We start from the raw sequence: 19,911 nt of genomic DNA on the forward strand, positions 1-19,911 counted from the left end.
TTTTGTGTGGTTGTTTTTTAAGCCCTTGGGCATGAACTAGGTCTGGTCTTCTCTGGTCTCACTTGCTAAATACCATTACAGTGCCTTTACTGTGAGAATATGTATCCACCAAGCAAAAGCCCAAGAGAGATGAACCTCAAGGACAGCAGAACCAAAGTTTGCTGAGCATCAGGACTGCTCCACTTTGAAGAGCTTTCAGAATTCTACAGCACAAAATTCTACAACACTACCACATGGTTTCTGGTGACAGAGTCTGAAGCAGTGTTTAAATAAATGATCCAGCTTAGCATCTGCCTGTACTCCAAAGAACAGCAATCTCTCGGCTTATGACTTGTGTTTTATATAGGCACAAGGCATGAATACAACAGATGTAGAAAAACTGAAGAATGACAGCAACTGAAACTTAACTATTTTTTTCCCATTCAATTAACCAGCATTAAAACTACCTGACTTGAGCACTTAGGTAACAGAACACTGTAAAAAAAGAGTGTCTTTTATTCAGACCAGACCAAAGTCTTTACAAGACATTCAGGATTTTATCACACAAAGTCACGAGTATCATCAGCAATGCACCTTTCCTGAAGAGGAAATCCTTGTCCTCTATCAAATGTCAACTGCAAGAGTGCGCAAACAAAACAAACAACCCACAACCAAAATATCCACAAGCCAAAAGCTCTCTTCATACTTTTCCCATGTGTCTTCATAGATGACAACTGTATTAATTTATACTTCAGGTCCTTCTCCTCCAGGAACCAGCTACAAAAGAATAAGATAATTTTGTGTTAGTGCCATAGATCTCAGCTTTACAAATCCATGTGTGACACTTCTTGCCTTACAGCATTTTAGCAGATGGAGACTTTGTGGTAGACCAGGAGAGTATTCTTTTAGATTCAATCCAATCTTCTCCCAACAGAGGAACTCAGTTACTGACAGAGAAGCACAAGCCCAAAATAATCTCAAACATGTAAAGAATGTGTAACAAAACACAAAGGACTTCCTCCATAATGCATATTTTGGTTTCTGGCTTTGTTTAATCACTTCAAGAACATGATTCTATCTAGAAACACTAAAGCTCATTCTTAAAATGACACAGCACATGCTGGGAACGATACTGGGAAGATGGTTTCCTCTTTCTAACTTCTATTGCCAAGCAGAGCACAGAAACTAATAAAGAACCTGAACCCCTCTACAGGCAGTAGGGAGTCAATCAGCACAACATTCTCCTGTGAAGAAAGCAAAGAACTGAACAACAGAAGAAAACCAACCCAAACAACAACAAAAAACCCAACCCACACCAGATTTAAAAACATGAATAAGGGAAAAAAGAAAAGAATAACCACTCCTTTTACTAATATATTCTTAATAATTAGCTGGGAACTTCTAAAGACAAAGAGCTTCACTGGTTTGGGGACTGAAAGGCAAAAAAAAAAAAAGATCTGAATCACAGTCTTCCTGATGTGGGAAGATGAGACCCCAAAAGACACTCAAGATCTCATACAGAAAGCTATCAATGTCATGCTGAAAGAATCATTAGCTGGCAAGCAAAACACTACTATGGTGTCTGAGTCTGTGGTGTTTAGGCTTAGGGATGGAGAATCACAATATTTAATTAGTGTTTCAGTACTATCTGCACATGATAAGCTGAAAGTTGTAGCACTTCTGATTTGGCATAATGCATAATGATCATGACAACCATACCTCCAGGGTTTTTATCAGAGCCTGTAAAGGTACAGCAGTCTGGGCATCAAATGGTATCAGAATAACCAAATGACTTGATGAACCCCTAAGCACCCAAACTGCTGCAAGCAGAAAATGTATTGCAGCTCACACACTTATGCAGGGAAACACAAGTTAAAAGTGTGAGGCAGCCTGCAGAGTGACTAATAAAGCACATCTGAAGAACAGAAAAAACACCAAAATAAAATTGGGGCCATGCTCTTCTCATTTTTTAAAAAACTGTAACATGTACCAAGTAAGGCAATTACATCACTCTTCCAGCATCATTCACATGCCCCAGAATCCACTTTAACGTATCATATGTAACAGAAGTATCAGGAAGGCTTAGCCTGAAGTAGCTGAAGTCAAACACTGAAAATAAATGCGGGCAGCCTTTTAACCATGATCACTTACCATTGTGATGTTATTTCCATTTAGCAAAATCTGGTCTAGCTTTGTGATTCTTCTGCCCTCAGGTGTAATCTCACTGAAGCAGCATTAGGAAAAATAAGTAAGAACACATTAACAGGGACAATGATCACAGAATCACAGACTAGTAGAGGGTGGAGACCTAATCCAAACCCCCTGTTAAGCAGGATCATCCCACAGCAGGTTGCCAAGGATCACAATGCCCAGGTGGGTTTGGAATCTCCAGAGAAGACTCCACAACCTCTCTGGGCAGCCTGCTCCAAGGCTTCAGCACCCTCACAGCAGTTCATTCTCATGTTTAGCTGGAACTTCTTGTGTCCTAGTTTGTGCCCATCCTCTTGCCTCCCACCCTTTAGCTTTTGGTGAGCATTGAGAAGATCCCTTCTCAGGCTGCTCTTTTCCATGTTAAACACCCCCAGGTCTCTCAGCCTTTCCTCCTCAAAGAGATGCTCCAGGCCCCTCAGCATTTTTGCAGCCTCCACTGGACTCTCCCCAGTAGTTCCCTGTCTCTCTCAAACTGGGGAGCCCAGCACTGACTCTACTATTGCAGACATGGACTCACTGTGGCAGAGTAGAAGAGGAGAACCTCCCTTGAGGTCACACTCTTCTTAATGCACCCCAGAAATCCATTGGTATGATTCCAGTTTTGTTTACAGAACTCACATAAATCTTTAGATGACAGTTGTTGTAACTAACAAAAAAATCAGCCACATTGCAGCATAATCTTGACACATTCCTCACCTGAGTAAGGAAAACTAATTAGCAACTGAGAAGATCCATTGTAGTTTTCTGCTCAGTAAGAGATTCAGCTTCTGAATCTTGGCAATGTCTTGAAATCCACCAATACCCAAACAGCAACATGGCATGACAAATTAATACATACTTTTCCTTAAGTTTGTCACCTTTAAAAATCTTTGCCTAGACCTTAGATAAATGTAAAAGCAAACAAGCTAAGGGAAAGTTCAACACACAACCCATGCCAAATTAAAGCTACAAATAAGGAACCTGATTGTGAGTATGAATCATGCAAGAGCTACTCTGTAACATGTCCTGAATCACCCTCTGGGTTCTATTCTATTCTATAAACCATTCAATGGGCAGGTATTCCAAAAGTATAAAAGCACTTTCTTTACAGATCTTGCACAGTGCTTTTCCTTAAGAAATCAAACATTAAATGGCATCAAGAGACAGAAATAATACTTACAATTCTGTAACATCTTCTAACACCATATCTGAAAATTCAGACTCAAGGAAAATCATAGAATCATAGAATCACAGAATCACCAAGGTTGGAAGAGACCTCAAAGATCATCAAGTCCAACCTGTCAAATAAAGGTCCAGAATTTTAAAGTCAACATATTTCATGTTATTTTCATTTTATATACATGCTTTTATCTGTAAAATAAAAGTGTAATTATCAATAACACAAATCCATACAGAAAGTGAACTGAACTCTCAAAAGCAAGAAATGAATGAGCTGAAGTGGAGGGCCTTAAAAATTTCCACCAAAAGATACTGACAAAGTCATCAAATCCTAGAAGTGTTCCAACGATTTCTTTATCACTCTTCATCACAATATGTATGCGTGAACCTATGCATTTGTCCACGAGCTCTGTAAGGAAAAAAACAAACGTGACATTGCTCTACAGAATAAACCCTGGTGAAGCACTAATTACCACAGACATTGGTACAACCCACAAAAAGGAGGGGAAAAGATTAAACAAATTCTCCTTGCACGCTTTAGTGCTGCTAGTGCAAAACCAAGTTCCTGAGGCAACAGGCTGGAATGCTGCAGAAACACGTTCCCCTGAGGACACCTCACTGTCGTTGCCGGGCAGTTCATTTCCCTGCGACCACCGAGCACCAAACAGTCCTCCGCAGCCGCCTTTCCTCTGCACCCAAACCACGGCCCAGAGCCGCCTGCCCGGTGCTTGCCCGCTCCGGAGAGCGTCGCATCCCAGTGCCTCTTCCCTACCGCGGGCAGGGATTGCGCAGGGACCGCCGGGAGCGGCTCCTCAGCAAGGGGAGACCACACGGACTCCGGCAGACGCAGAATTAAAGAGCCAGGAGGTCGGCCATGCCCCTCAGCCCCCAACACTTGCGACCTTCTCCTTTGCCAGTCCATAACGCCAAGAAGCGTAGCCACAACTCGCTCCGTTCGAGCTTCCCGCCAAGCGCCGCGCTCGGGCCACCCAGAGGTGCCCGCAAATGGCCTTTACTTTCTTGCCCGCCCGCAGGCCACAAAACCGGCCTTCACCACCCTAGCCTCAGCCCGGAGGCCAAGGGCACAGCAGAGTGGCGACGGAACCCACCGAGCGGCAAGAGCTGTGAGGGGTTGGTGGTCGCGTTGGCCGCCATGTTGGACCCAGACCGAACCAATCGCTATCGCTTCCCGCGGATGTGAAAGGCCGCTCGCGGGGGCCAGTGAGCAGACCTGACGAGACGATGGCAGAGCCATCCTTCCTCCCTAGTGTGTTTTTGTGTGTGTGTGTGTGTGTTTTGGTGGTTTTTTTTTCTCTCTAGGTGTCAGCAAGTTTATCACTTGAATTAGGGGCTCCACAACCAATCAACTTTGTGCTTCATTCTCCAGCTTAATTGTAACCAGGGGATCATCTGGGAAGACTTAAACAGATTCCTCTGAATTCAAATCTTTCCATTTTTGAGCTCCCTAACACAATTTGTTTTTTCAAATCAATTTTTAATTCCATACAGAATCAAGTTCTGGTATTCCTTTAGAGTCTCCCCTTCATCAGCTTTATCAGGATTCCATTTGATATTCTCCCTGGGGAGATACAATTTCAGCCTGGGTACATGCTTCTGAGCTACTTTCTCTGCTGTTTTATCCCAGATTGTCCACTTTCCCTCAGGAATAAACAAATTCCAGCAGAGCCTATCTCACTGTTGTTCAAAACAGATTCTTTCCCCTGGTATGCAGTGCAGCAATCTCACCCACTGTGATGAGAAAGCAATTGAGGACAGAGATGGGTGTGGTTGGGTGCTGGGGTACCTCACAAAACCAGACCCCCATTCAAACTGGTAGTGGGTATTTCTACAGTAAAATGTGTACTTATTTACGTCAGTTTCAGAGGGTTTGATAAAAAAAAAACCCCACACTAAAGCCTGCCTGCAGCTCATGTAGCAACTCACAAACTGTTGTGAGGACCAAGAAACACAAAGTGGTTGTCAGGTGCCAAAAAAGTTTACAAGACCCAGAAGAACTTGCAAAGGGTTTGCTGAAACTTGGAGATACTGAACTGAATGAAGACAATCCTGAAAGCATGCATGTGCCTGCAAAGACAACAACAGACAGGAGAAACAATCAGGTGTGTACTGTATGTTGTCCAGTTCTCTCTGGGTTTAAAGACTTCATTATCCAAGTTCACAGTTGGCTCATCAGACTAAAAGCCATTTGGCCTTTTCTACAATCAAAAGAGAAAGGGGGAAACAAAAAAAGACTGACACCACATCAATGCTCTGGTGGAGTCTAGGTCCCACTACCACCCCTTCATGTAGATATAATTGAAGGGGAATGTGCATGGAATAGAAATTTAAAATCAATATTTAGAACTATGTCCCAGCCCCCAAAGCACACCAGAAAATTCTGGAGTGATGCAATATGTCCTCTTTCCAGCGGCCAGAACTGCAGTGTTATGGACATTGCTATACAACAGTGTTAGGTTATTCAGTGAAATGTGAAATGACCTCACAGGTGATTGCTCCCAAAGTACTACTTATGTAAGACAGGACCAACAGTTAGTTCTGTGTTAAAGAATGACGAGAAGCAACAGTGTTTGCTTCTTTTATTATGAAAGATATAAAAACACAGAGCGTAGTGAAGCAATCATTAGAAAAGTGAACTTTTTCTTTGAACCAACTTTCTATTTACATACACAAAATTCCCCAAGTGGAACAATATCAAATGTGAGACACATTATCAGAATATACCATATATACAAGTTCAGAGATTTCTTATCTCTGTTACTCTATACAAGATTGTTACACAAAAAGTCACTTCCTACCTGTCATACACGAGTATTTTAAATTAAGGTTATGAGACTACTCAAGCAAAATAAAGCAGAATCTGGGCAAGGCTCTGCTATCTAGACAGTTACTTTATAAATACAGTACAAAATAACAGCCAGGTTTTTCAGCCAGGCTCAAGCTTCTGTTGTATCAAACAGTCCATGCTCCAAACCAATGGAACTAAAATAATGAAACTATGACTAAATTTTACTGACATCAAACCAGCAACCATCTCAGGAGTCAAAGATGTCCTGTTTTTTGCAGATCAATGATGAGTTATTATGAAAAATCAAGCTTGTTTTCTATTTGTTTTGGTTTTGTCTGTTTATTTTTTTTAACCTCTTCCCTCAAACAGAAGAGTCAACATATTTCAGCTTGCTGTGAGTGATCAGAGATTCTGTTAAAACTGTAAAAACCCACAATGTGGTGTGTCCCCTTTAAAACTGCAGCTAATTACTGCTTAGTAAAATAAGGCACTTCTTCCTTTAGATCAGTCCACTTCCCTAGACTTCAGTTCAGCTCCATTTTACACAAAGAAGTGATTTCAGCTATGCTATCTGAGACAGCCGGAGGGACACTGTTAACAACTGTTGCTTTCCAAGCTTGGATGGTCTCAACAATACCTTCTGGATTGCTTGAACCTAAGTCACACAGTGAATACACAGCTGCCAGCTGCACACCCCAGGGAACACCTGCAAAAAGTTAAAAACGAATCAGCTTACAGAAACTCTGCTATGCAATCATGGTTTGGGGAAACCTGCATCTAAAGAAAATAGTTCAAAAATCGGAATTAAAACACGTCAACAATTGAGATTCCTGAAACTAGACCAGAGCAAAATGACAACCTGCACACAAATTCCACAACATTTCATTTTATGCTAGCCCTTTCCAGTTTTCTGAATTCAGCAGGTTTTTAGCATTCCAGGGACATTAAAAAAATTTAATCCCTAGTGATTTCACTCCAGTTAAGGGTGGTCAGACTTCTATGAAAACAGCCTGAAACAGACACACCTGGAAGAACTGGGGATGGCAGAGAGAAGCTATTCAAAATGTTTCCGTAACTTCAGTCAATGCTCCACTGAAAAATGTGTTTTAATAGCCAGAATAACTCAGCAATGGAGACTTTGCTGCTCTAATTGTTTTGCTTTGTTTCACTCAGGAATTTGGACTGTCTTGCAGCCCTCACCCAGTACAACCACCTTGCTAGCAGGAAGCTTCAGCATGAGCTGAACAAATGAGCTATTACTGCTCAAGCGAAGGTCACCCTTTAAGTCCTCTGAGGCAGCTGATATGCTATTACACAAAGCATCATAATTCCAAGGTGCCTGAAACTATCTTGATGTTGTTCTCTGTCGCAAACAGAAGGTAATACTCACACTTCATTAACTTCAGAAGAGAAAGGGACTCAAACTCTTTGCACTGTTATGCACTGACATAAAACTGCACAAGCAGGCTGCTTTGGCACGTGTGCCCTAATTTGTGCATGCTCTCCATACACTGGCAAAACTTGACATTGCAGACCTTACACTGAAGTTCCTCTGAACAGACATTACCTTCCTCTTTTGCGTGCTGTACAAACAGTCCAATTACAGAGCTAATATTCTTCACTGCAGCAAGACATCCTTCCTTCACACCTATGTGGCTCAATCGACCTGAAGGAAAACCAAGGTTACTATGCATCTGACATTTGGAGAGCTGACTTCCTCATTTTTAGACTTACTGTTTTTCTGTTGAAATATCAAGTATAAATGCAAATGTCATTCATAAAACTTAGTCATGTTTTCTTGGGAGCAACATGTGTACTTGCTGCTCCTTTTGAGACTTAACACCTTAATGTATTTTTCATCAGATTGATCAACCTCCCACAGGTGGGAGTGTAAAACTCTCAGAGAATGCAGTTTCTGTTTCATAAATAATACTATACAGGCTACATACTGAAATGATCTATTGAAATCCAAATTTTAACTCTTCCTTGAATGCCATCTAGATCCCAAACAAATGATTTTAAATTAAAGTTGCAGGAAGAGGTATTATGTAGCATATAAATCCTTACTTTACACACTTTGCTAGGTAGTTACAGATGATTTGCTTTTAAATGCATAAACCATGTTGGCATTTGTTACTGTGAAATTAGACTCGCATCTCTCAAAACTCATGTACACACTTTCTACAGGCTGGCAAACAGAAAATATCTGTTTAGCATTGTGAAAGTTTGGTATTTAAGGTGAAAATTTTTAAGGAAAGGGGAAAAAAAGGAAAAACAACAAGGTAGAAGTACTTCACTTTCCAGGCAGGCTGACATTTCCATTGAAATACTTAGAAGTTCACCCAAAAGTTTAGACTACTTACCAATCAGCCTGAGTATTGATGCTATAACACTATCTGGAATGGACTGAGCAGTTTCATGCCCCTTTCTCTTCTTTATCCATTTATCCATAGAAGGCCAAAGCACTTTGCTGTGAAAGACAAATGAATGTGAAAATCCAGTTGCTGCACAAAGGGATGGTACACAGTTACAGAGTAACAAATGTGATTAGTTTTTCTGTTTACCATCTACTTCCACAGCTCCACTTGCATCTTTAATTCACCTTCTAGGGAAACTCTCCATATTTCAAACACTCACAAATACAAGTAATGTAAAGTACATTTTAAACCCAAACAATCAAACTAACTTTGTGGAGGAATCATTCCTGTCCAGAACAGTATTCCTGTCACCATCCATTCATTCCCCTGCAACATTCTTTACCTAAAGTCCAGAACTTACTCCACAGATTTAGCAGCTGTATATGAAATCACGCTGCCTTCAAATGTCACGCTGAGACTTTATATGACTGAAAATTCATAGGTTGAATGTTACAAGTAGGATCTGATATTTACTTTTAAATATGAAAAGTCCCAACATGAGACTTCATTCATCCTTAAAATGATGCTAAGAGACCTAGTTACTTCTTATCAGCACAGCTCCACACCATCAACTCTGCATGGTTCTAGACATCCTTTCACTGAAGCCAAATTGTATTTATTTTTTAAAGTATTTCACTAAAAATAACTTATTCACTATTTAAAAGCATGGAACTTGTATTAAAAAAAAAAAAGATTATGATTTTAAGTTATTTACATTTACTTTATACTCAATGATTGGTAGGGTACAGTTAAATGAATACCCTATTTTTGGAGATTATACTAAGTTATGCAGCCTCTAGACAAAAAGTAGTGGCTGTCAGATCAGGGTGGGTATCAAAAATCAGGTTGGGTATCAAAATGAAGTCTTTCAAACCAGGCTGAGTATAGCAGCAGTCCAAACACTGAATTATAGGGTTCAAAGGAAACGTAAGACATTGAATCTAAGTATTACCATGATTTCAGAATTAAAAGCAGACTGAAATCAAGACAGTTTACTAATGAGCATGGTTACATTTCACTGTCAGTGCTGAAAGAGTGCTATTTACCTATCAAAAGTCCTACTCTCATCTTCTAGTGATGGTGGGGAGGGGAATTAAAAAATTAGGTTCAGATGAAGACAGTCATTTTGCTTAGCTGAAAGCAATTTGCCTCAACATCTTTCACAATTGTCCACAAACAGCTGTTTTAAAAGCAGTTCTAACGGGGTTCATTTCTTGGCTCTGTACCATAAAATCATACATTTCCTCACTAATCACTCATTCTATCTTAAAATAAGACACACAAACACAGTAGTCTAGGTCTCACCTGCTTGAAGTGCCCTCATTTCTATGTATCTATGCAATGTTTCATTACATTAAAAGCTAAATTATAATGTCTCAAATTTGGGGGGAAAAAAAGAACAACAAAAGAAACCACACAGAAAAGCATATGAAAGAACTGCTTGCCACAATACCTTATAACATTGTCATGTGTCCAGTCCCACTTCAGGTGAGAGCAGAGTAGATCAACAGCAAATATGTACTGCCAAGCATTTTCACTCAGATCTTCTCCATACCACTCACTCAGCTGAAATTCTACTTTTGGACATGACTGCATTTCTAAAAGCAGGTTTGAGACCATAGTAACAGCATCTAAAGAGGAACTCTGAAATTTTAGAAGGTGATGATCTTAATGCATGAGAACTCAGAAACAAACTCTTTAGACACATTTGATTCTAGGTGACCACAGCATCTTACACCTCAAATTCAGCTTTGGGGTTTGACTTAAAGCAAACAAAAGGAGTATATGAACTAAAAGCTTCAAGTACTGGGTATTTGCTTTGATGCTTCTACTAAAGGGAGAGTGAAAAATCCTAACCAACAATACCCAGAAACCTTACAACCACTCTCTGCTACAACTTGGGGATTTTTGTTTCTCTCAATAAGCTTTAAGGTCAGAAAAGTTTTCTGAGTGCAGGAAGATCAGACCAACATTGCTCACTTTCAAAGTTTAGGGGTTTTAACATTATTTTCTGATGCTGGAATTTGTTGCTGTTTATTGCTCCTTAGAGGCTAATTTCCAAGCAAGTACTTACAATAGTTGAGGCAGTATTAACTGCAAATATGTCATCTGAAACAGTTTTGCTAGTCAGATAGCTAGGGCAAGCAAGGGAATTTAAAACCAAACATCCTTTGAATAACTGAAGTATTTAGGCTTATCACATAAACACACTGTGCTCAGCATAGCTTCTTGGTACAAAAGCTCCTCTAACTGGCAAATTCTGCAATGGTGCAAGTCACTAAAATGGCATAATTTCACCAAGAATTAAATCCTCAATTCTTTGTGAGCTTTACTTAAGCAGAATAATCCTCACGTATTATGTGTGTAATAGACTGCCGACCACAATCCACTTGAAATTTGTCCCTGTATTTCCACCTAAGTAAAAAACATCTTTCTGATAGGATGTCACCTGCAATCATCAATAAAGAAATTCCTGAGCTTGCTCTCCCCAGCTGCAGCAGCTCTCACATTTCATAGAGATCCATAGATAAATTAGGTCATGTGAGTGCAAACAGTACTTCAAGGAACGTTTCCTGGGACACACTTGTGTGCATCTCTACTGGCATGAGATTGAAAGTTCTAATGGAGGACACAAATTCTCTAGTAAACAGGGATTGCAGTACAGTGTAAGTCTGAATATCAGAGCTTAATGCTGTATCACAACTGTGACATTATAAAAAAATGAAACAGACAAATCCATGCCCTCTTCATTAATTCTACTGTAGACCTGCATGCAGTTCCAGTGGTACCATATTAAGTTCAGGGATAGCTTCAGATCTAAAAAAAACCCAAAACAAAACCCAGTTGTGGAGCAGCATGTCAGGATAGGGAACAGATGAGCTATGAATGAAGATGACTTTGCTCACTTGATATTTACAGAACTATAGCACTTCCACCAGCAAGCTTGTCATTAATGCAGAGCTTTCAAAACTCCCAGGGCCCTGGCCTTCCAGCAAACACACAAACTCCTTCTCCAGAGGCAAAGGACCTCCAGCTTTCCATCTGCAAGATAGTAATTTGCTCCTACTGATATCAACTGTGTCCCACTTTTTCCTCTTTGCAACAACAACCTTTTCAGGATGGTTAACATACGCCTGCTGAAAACCAACAGGAATTAAGAGTTGTGCAAGCACTCAAAGACTTAAAATCAAACCTCAGTAAGTCCTTCACACTGACCATCCTCCTGGCATCACTGAAGTGATCATGCCAACTGCTTATTAAATTAATTGGCTGACATTCTTTTGGTGATACACAGCTATTTACAGTCCCCCTCACAGAAAGATCATGAGTAAAAAGAGACAAGTTCATCCTGAAATTAACTATGATAAAGAATTACCTATTACACAGAAAAGACAGACAAACCCAATATGTGTAAAAAAAATAATAATCAATCAACAAACCAAACCAAAAGAAACCTCAAAGAACACCAGTGTCATAGTTCTACAGAAAGACTAATTCCATAGTCAAAACAGATTCCAGGCAAATTTTAACAACAATGTTTTAATGTTTAATAGAGGGATTTTAATTTAACAGGGCAAACAAGGAAAGTGCTCTACTCCAGTAGGGTCTAGACAAACATGGGAAAAAGGTCTGAAGCAGCATTAGTTGTACAGACTCAGGGGAGATTCACAGGGTATCTTCACATCCTTCAGCAGAAATAAACTGCTTGATTTGATTCAGCCAAAGCAATCAATGCAGACAAAAGCTGATAGTGACAACGAAAGCAGATATTACCTGTTCCCAATTGAGGTAAGCACCCAAACAGGACAGCGTGTCATTGCTTGCATTCTGCCGGACAACTAATTGCATAGCTTTGTTAATTGCACCTTGGAAGACAAATATGTCAGACCATACATTTGTGATAAATAATGTCAATTTTTCTGAGTCTGGAAAGCCTAAGGGGAAAAAAAACAGAAGAACAAAACAGTTTTTAAAAACAAAGAGGACATCCTCAGGCATTAGAAGCTTGTACAGTTTTCAGCAAGATAACTAGGAAAGATAGCACAGAAGTCACACAACTGCAGTCCAGAAAGGGGAGTCATACTAGCACACTGCAGTCCTGAGATAAGAAAAAGGACCCAAGGGAAAAATAAATAAACAAAAGTATCCTCATCAAAACCACCTGCCTTATTGTAACTTCTCTCTTTAAGAAAACACAAACATTAAAAAAAGGCTTCACTGGACTTCACTGTGTAACAGCAGTGCCAAAAAACCTTTCCTTTTGCATTGTGAGGTTACCCTCCATCTTTCTTACTATGCTTTATTTTACTAAGAGACAAGTCTCACATGATTGCAACTGGATTATTTTAGGATGAAATGAAACAGAAAGATTCTACTCCAGAAGTCTACCTAGTACACTCCAGTAACAAATGAGCACTGATTACTCATTTGTTACTGGAGTATACTAGGCAAAAATCATAGAATCATAGGGCTGGAAGGGACCTCTAAAGCTCATCTAGTCTGACCTCCCCTCAGTCAGCAGGGACATCCCCAAATAGACCAGGCTGCCCAGGGACTTGTTGAGCCTCATCATGAATATCTCAAGGGAAGGAGCCTCAACTACCTCCCTGGGTAACCTGTTACAGTGTTCCACTACCCTCATAGTAAAGAACTTGTTCCTAACATCCAATCTAAATCTGCTCTTCTCCAGCTCAAAGCCATTGCCCCTTGTCCTGTTGCTACAGGCCTTAATAAACAGTCTCTCTTCATCCTTCTTGTAGGCCCCCTTCAGATAGTGGAAGGCTGCACTATCTCCTCGGAGCCTCCCCTTCTCCAGGCTGAACAACCTCCCTCAGCCTGTCCTTGTAGCAGAGGTGCTCTAACCCCTTGACCATTCTCGTGGCCCTCCTCTGGACCCACTTCAGGTCTGCATCCTTCCTATATTGAGGGCTCCAGACCTACACACAGCACTCCAGGTAAGGTCTCACCAGAGCAAAGTGTCAGAATCACCTCTCTGGAGGAGAAAACAGAGGATTCTAAAATGAAAGCAGAGGATCCTAAGTGCAACAGTAGATCACTAAGAGTAGTAATAGTAGTAAACTAAGAGCTTAGGTCATCACCAAAGTGAGACAGGTGTGGAGGAACTGCAAGAAAGGAAGATTTTTTTTTAGAATAGTCTACACTGCACTACAGAAAAAGGTTCTAAAGAAAATGTCTCTTTCTCAGGATTTCTGTTTGCTTGTTTCTACAAACAAACATCCTGAAACACCAGAGCAAAGACAAGCAATGTATTTAAGCTATGCACCCCCTAAGCCACACTATACCTTCTTTAAGGAGGCTATAGCAGAAAAGGCGAGCTCGTTCCAAATCTCCCAGCTGGTGACAAATTCCTGTATAGACTCGACACAGAGCCTGGTTGAAATTGTAATTAGTGGCACTCTTCTGAGCCTTAAGTTTATTGAGAATACCATGCAGCAAGGACTCTGCTAAATGCTATAAGGCACAAAAATATTGTCAGACTCATACATTTGAGAACATGTTACAGCAGCATTGACAAGTAAAAAGAACTACTGACTTATTTGCAAGAGTGCTGTTTACACAGAATTAAAGATGTAGAAAAGTAAACCAGAAGCAACTAGCGAAAGAAAACAGATAATGTCTCAGAACAAACACACCTGTAATAGGTGCAGAATAGGACTACTATTCTTTAAACATAAAAATTTCAGTTATGTGATCAAAATTTTCTTCCTTAAACAAAAATGAGGAGAGGAGTAATGTCAGTTAGAGGAACCTCAATACCCTAAAATCAGAGCAAATGGAGCATCCTGACATGGCTATGCTCAAAGCTACCATGGGAGCATATACAGCCCATTGTCCAGGTGTGAGACTCATGAGATGAACCAACAGCAGTCTCTCTCCAGACCACTTTACACACTGCAGGAGGCAGGGAGGGGGCATTAGGGAGGGCTACAAGTAAGGAGCAGATGAGAGGCTTGGGATCCAGGTACTAGAGCAGCCACAATTTTAGACCAGGTGCTTGCAGACACCAGGGAGTCTGAGTGTTGTTTTTGTGAGGAACCATAATGATCAAGCCTGAAAGACTGGAGGTCTGAGGGTGAGATGCACACATAGATCTGGACCAGCTATTGGAGGGATGTGCTTGTACTTCAATGTCTAAGTCTGTCAGTGCATGAGACAAGTGGGGAGAATAGGACATACCTACTGGATATACTATCAAATGTTAGCTACTAGCGGGATCCATACCATCTGTACATAGGTCTGTATTTTCCACTACCACGGTTTCACCCTGATCAGACAGAGGAGGGGACAAGATGAGGTGTGTGCCATGTGCTTGCGTACCTATTAGGAGTGTGCAGTGCTACTGGCTGGACCTGGAAACACAAAGCTGCCACAGCCTTGCTCCTATGAAGTTACCAGATACAGCAACTCCTTAAACCATTATTAAAACAGGAAACTGAAAAACTATCCTACTTACCTTGTTTTTTACACCAAATTCATAGATAATTTCTTTCTCTTCATTTCTCATTACTGGAATCTTTGAGGTATTGCCAACATACATGTGACTTTTTATAACTGGTAATAAGTCAAAACAGGATTCAGCAATTTTCTTCAATGCCAAAGAAACCTTCTGGCTGTCAAGTTCAGTAGCTTTGTTTACTGGTAGTGATGATTCTAAACTGGAACCATGTGCTGATTTATTGATTTCACAGCTTTTGTCATGAGAAGCCTCCTGTGTTTCTAAGACCATACTTTTAGTGTTTCTGACAGCAGCAGTATCATTGGGCTCTAGCTTTGATGGTTCACTGTCCAGCCTCAGTCTCTTTGCACTTCTTGGCATAGGCATTGGCAATAGGGTCCCTTTTTCAAGATGATTTGATGAGCAAGGAAACAACTGCTGATTCTGCACATCTCCGTCTTGATCTTTATGATTCTTAGCTTTCAAATTGCTACCAGTTTTAACAAACGCCGTGGATTTAGATGCAATTGCTTTGAACCCACCTATTTGAACCACAGGTCCTGTCAAACTTCGGCTGTCTGAAAAAGCACATCGGTTCAGCTGAATATTGCCTTTCAGAATGTTTAGTGTCCTTGCCCTTGCAGACAGCTCTGGATACATAGTGTCCAATATTTTCACAGAGTTTTCCTGAGGAGCACCTGGAGCAGGGCTGTCGGCTGCCAACAGAGGCAATCTCCCCGGGACAGGAAGCGCATGCTTTGGAATGGAAGTACAAAATTTCAAAGGTGAGGAGCAAATCCTTCTACCTACTGCTGCTTCTGAGGGTGAGGGAGGGGAAAATAAAAGAGCAGATTTTACTGTTGGAGTATCTGTCAATGGAGGCATGAGAGGAGGAACAGGAGTTTCACATAGCGGGGATATCAAGTCATCAAGAGGGGAAAGCAAAGAGGATGGATCAGTAGAAGACATCGCTGAGGATGTGGTATGTGCAGCTTTTGGAGGAGTAGCAATCAAAGGCAGTAGCAAGGGGGGTAGAGGAGGACCCATCTCTTGCCTAATTTTATTTATATTCTCAGATGAGCATTTCATTGGCAGAGGAGTATTAGCATTTGCAACAACTGGCTGAGTTAGTTTAGCTTTGAGGGTTTTTCTTTTACCTTGAAGAAGCCTCTTTGATAGCTTGGCTTGCATGACTTGGGCAGCTGTCATGGTTGAAACAGCCAGGATTTCAGATGGTTCTTGCTTTTTGCACAATCTGTTGCTCTTTTTCAGAGCATCATCCACATAAGACTCTGACTCCAACATATGTAACTTCTCAGATACTGCTTTTTGTGGCTCAGAAGGCTGCCTAACTTTCTGACAATTGCACTCTGCATCAGATAGGGCTTGATTTGGAAGATACTTGACAGGTTTTTTTCTACTGCTACCATCTAGGATAACATTAGTGTTGTCTTCTCCCATGTTGCAAGTGGTGCTAGGTTGATTGTGACTATATTCTTCAGACACTGGGATCCCCATATCAACACTGTGTAGTAGGTTTTGCTCCACATTTGACGGAAGCTTTTCAGAATCATTTTCTTCTAAGGAATTTCCAATTGCTAGCATTTTGGTGCTTGATTTACTGTTTCTTTCAGACAGTCTGCAAGTTTCTGAGACACTAGTTAACATCTGGCACACTGGTAATGTATTTTTGGAAGCATTTGGCACCTCAAGGCTTTCTTTTGATATCTTAGCTTTTAACAGACCTCCCTCACTATCACTGTCAGTTCTGTTAGAATCTATCATGCATTCAATAGTATCCTCACTATTTTCAGAGGTTAGTAATATGTCCTCTCTTTTCCAAGAGGCTAGGTCTGCAGGATAATTCTCCCCAACCTCACCTGACAATTCATTTGCACTCTCTCTGGAGTTGTTTGTTTCACAGTGTGTATCCATACCCACCACACTGTCTGCTCTTACATGACTAACTGCCAAAGTATTCTCATTATAAGAGTCTGCATCTAGGATGTATGATTTATTAGGTTCTTTATCTACTGGCTGCTCATGCACATATGGAATTTCCACATCAATTTTGTGTCCATATTCCTTCTCAGGGCAGTCCAGTTCTTTGTACATGTTGTCACTTTCAGCAGACAGGATCTCAGCAGGCTCTTCCATGCTTCCTGAAGAACAGTTAAGTGCACCAACAGAATTTTCATCTCCTTTGGTTTCCCACATATGGGAAGCAACATTTTCTGTGAAATTGGTTTCAACAAAACTAACGACTTTCTGAAGACTGACATTTAGATCTGGAGGCACTGGGGATTCTAAACCAATTCCCACTTGCACAGCAGAATCCATTTCTTCAGTATTTATACAGCCCATTTCCAAGTCCCCTTGAGTAGAAAAAGCCAAGTTACTATTAAAATCCATTTCTGAAGCAGGCGAGCAGATGATCTCTGAAATATTTTTCTTCACAACATTCTGTTCCCAGTTAAATGAACTGGAACAAGTCTCAGTCACCAATTCCTGACTTTGTTCATTTAATTCCCCTTTTATTTCATCACATTTAACATTTTCAGCTACCAAGAAGTAATTCAGAGGTTTTGCAAACTCTGTTGGAGACGCAAGATTACTTTCTGCTAAGACAGACTCAACGGTATCCACTTGTTCCAATAGCTCACTGCTTTCCTCTTCAAAATTGTCTGGACTAACTTTAAATTCAGTCTCTTGAGATTCAAGCACTCTGAAGTTTTGAGGTTTGGATGACCCACATTCTAATGTACTGCACAGATTTTCAGGTTGTTTTATTTCACCTTTTATTGCCATCACATCCAAAACAGAGGATTCACGTGTAGCTACACTGCTTTCTGCATCAGTAATACTTGCCATCTTTGGCAGTGCAAGTATACTTTCCAATTCTGACTTCTCTTGTAGTGAAGTACTACCATTTTCTTCCAGCTGTGGTTTGCCTTTTAAATATCCCCCTTCATTTATATCTACTAATTGTGCATTTTCTGTACTATGGAGTAGCTCTGATGATTCAGCTATTTCCAGAACACATCCTCCATTAAATTTTATGGCTACTTCAATAGTCTCAGGTCTGGTTACATTCATGTCTTCAATTTTGAGGTGTTCATCATCTTTTGTAAAGGCTGACAAAGCAGTCCACTCAATACCTACACTTTTGTCTATATCATCCATAGACAATGAATTGCTGATTACTTCAACAGCAGATAAAGGTAAGGAATGTCTAGAGACTATAACTGTCTCTGGTTCATACTCTCTGTCATCCCCATCTTTTATGGTTTGCAGACACTGTTCCTCCAGTATCTCTTCAATGTCATGTTTTATTTCAGAGCACTGAGAGCGTACAAAGCAGTCAACAGATCCAGCGTCTGCCTCGGTTTCTGTAATTATTCCCTCCCCATCATGTATCATAACATCTTCAGGACACTTCACTTCACAGAAGGATTTTGAACTACTGAAATCAGACAATACATTTTCAGAGAGTTCTCTCTCATTTGCTTCAACCTCTATTGCAGCTGTCATTTTCTCTCCAATTATTGCTGGCTTTATGTTTTCCCCTATGTTACTTGCTTTGATTCCATTTTTTGGTTCATTTCCAACCACTTCATTCTGTATCAACATGTCAGATTTCTCCTTAGAGTGTTCACTTTGAAGCACAGTGTATTGCTCAGGTGGCAAATGAGTAATGTTTTGGGGAACAGATACTGCCCTGGGAGTTTTGGTCTCTCCAGATAATCCTTCTCTTCCAGCTCTCATTAATACATCAAGCTTGTCATGTGTACCCTCACAATCAACAGATCCAATTAAGATTGCATTCTCTTCTGTTTGCTCTACCTCACTACATCTTTCCATCTGACTCTGAGGGTTGAAGTTGTTTAATGTAAATTCAGTTGAAGAACCTTCCTCTTCACTGTGCATATCCTCACTGTCTCCTTTCTGGTTTTCATTGGCTCCCAATTCATGTTCTCTTGCTTCAGTTAGGTTTCTCTTCTCAATTTCCATGTTCTCAGAATTCTCCTCCGTGTTAGTTTCCATGTTTGCAATTAAAGTAGCAGCACCAGTTTGCTTTGTTTCAACATCACTCTCCTCCTTGCTTGACATCTTTTCATTCCACCTCAGGTTATGCAAGATGTCTGCATCAAGACTGTGCTCACATGATTTGCTCTGTCTGTTACACTCCTCACTGAGGCTGAATACGTTACAACTCTGAGGCCCAACTTGGTGTTCTTGTAAAATTTCCTCTACTGCAGAAGCACTGCAATCAACTTCTTCATCACTGGAACCTGTGACTTCTCCAAACAATATATCCTTTAATGAAAAATACGAAGTTAATATTCCAAAGGTTGGTACCAGACTTACTATCTGTATCTTTCAGCAATGGTGTCCCTGACCTGCAGTGGTTTTGATAAATTAAGGCAGATCAGCAGAATGACATCCTTCTCCATCACTGTTCTTCATAACAAATAGAAAGTATCTCTGTGAAAAGTCAGAGACTTCTTTACCTATCTACTTGTATTCTAAGATTACTGAAAAACAACACTTAAGTAGGCTACCCTTGACTTGCAAGCTGTGGAATGAAAGTCACATTTACATCAAACAAGAGTTGTGCCTGTAAGCCTACAGTGCTGGGAAAAGAAATTTTGACATCAGTTGAAACAAGGATGATTTTTCCTTCAATATACTTCTGAAAATTATGGTTTGCCCCCTTCTGCAGGCAGTATGCTAGAAGGTAAAAAAAGTATCTATATGAATCTGAACAGTCAGAGACCCTTTCAGTGCATGAGTAACTAAGACTGACACTCAAAAACCAGAAAAGCCCAGGAATATAAAATAATTATTTTTACAGTAGTTATATAGCCAAATTAGTGCCAAAA

At 40.5% G+C, this 19,911-nt stretch overlaps 1 protein-coding gene across 5 annotated transcripts in view; it reads right to left on the reverse strand.

Moving 5' to 3' along the window:
• Positions 1-475: 475 nt before the first annotated feature.
• Positions 476-19,911, reverse strand: part of LOC137448281 (U6 snRNA-associated Sm-like protein LSm5) — a 36,267-nt gene continuing 16,831 nt past the window's right edge. For 3 of the 5 annotated variants that reach the window (XM_068152611.1, XM_068152610.1, XM_068152609.1), the window contains 11 exons: positions 15,047-19,345; positions 13,875-14,043; positions 12,346-12,506; positions 10,025-10,215; positions 8,518-8,624; positions 7,722-7,820; positions 6,792-6,860; positions 3,662-3,757; positions 3,350-3,377; positions 2,131-2,203; positions 476-756 (listed from right to left, as the gene is read on the reverse strand). In XM_068152611.1, the coding sequence (XP_068008712.1) occupies positions 724-756; positions 2,131-2,203; positions 3,350-3,377; positions 3,662-3,757; positions 6,792-6,860; positions 7,722-7,820; positions 8,518-8,624; positions 10,025-10,215; positions 12,346-12,506; positions 13,875-14,043; positions 15,047-19,345 (5,325 nt within the window). In that variant the 3' untranslated portion in view covers positions 476-723. Of the gene's footprint in view, positions 757-2,130; positions 2,204-3,349; positions 3,378-3,661; positions 3,758-4,457; positions 4,548-6,791; positions 6,861-7,721; positions 7,821-8,517; positions 8,625-10,024; positions 10,216-12,345; positions 12,507-13,874; positions 14,044-15,046; positions 19,346-19,911 lie in introns of those variants that run through there. The other 2 variants (XM_068152612.1, XM_068152613.1) reach the window with 2 other exon arrangements.

The sequence above is a fragment of the Melanerpes formicivorus genome, unplaced genomic scaffold (genome assembly GCF_026170545.1).
Source record: "Melanerpes formicivorus ecotype bairdi unplaced genomic scaffold, bMelFor1.0.p_v2 SCAF_24, whole genome shotgun sequence".
Classification (NCBI taxonomy): Eukaryota; Metazoa; Chordata; class Aves; order Piciformes; family Picidae; genus Melanerpes; species Melanerpes formicivorus.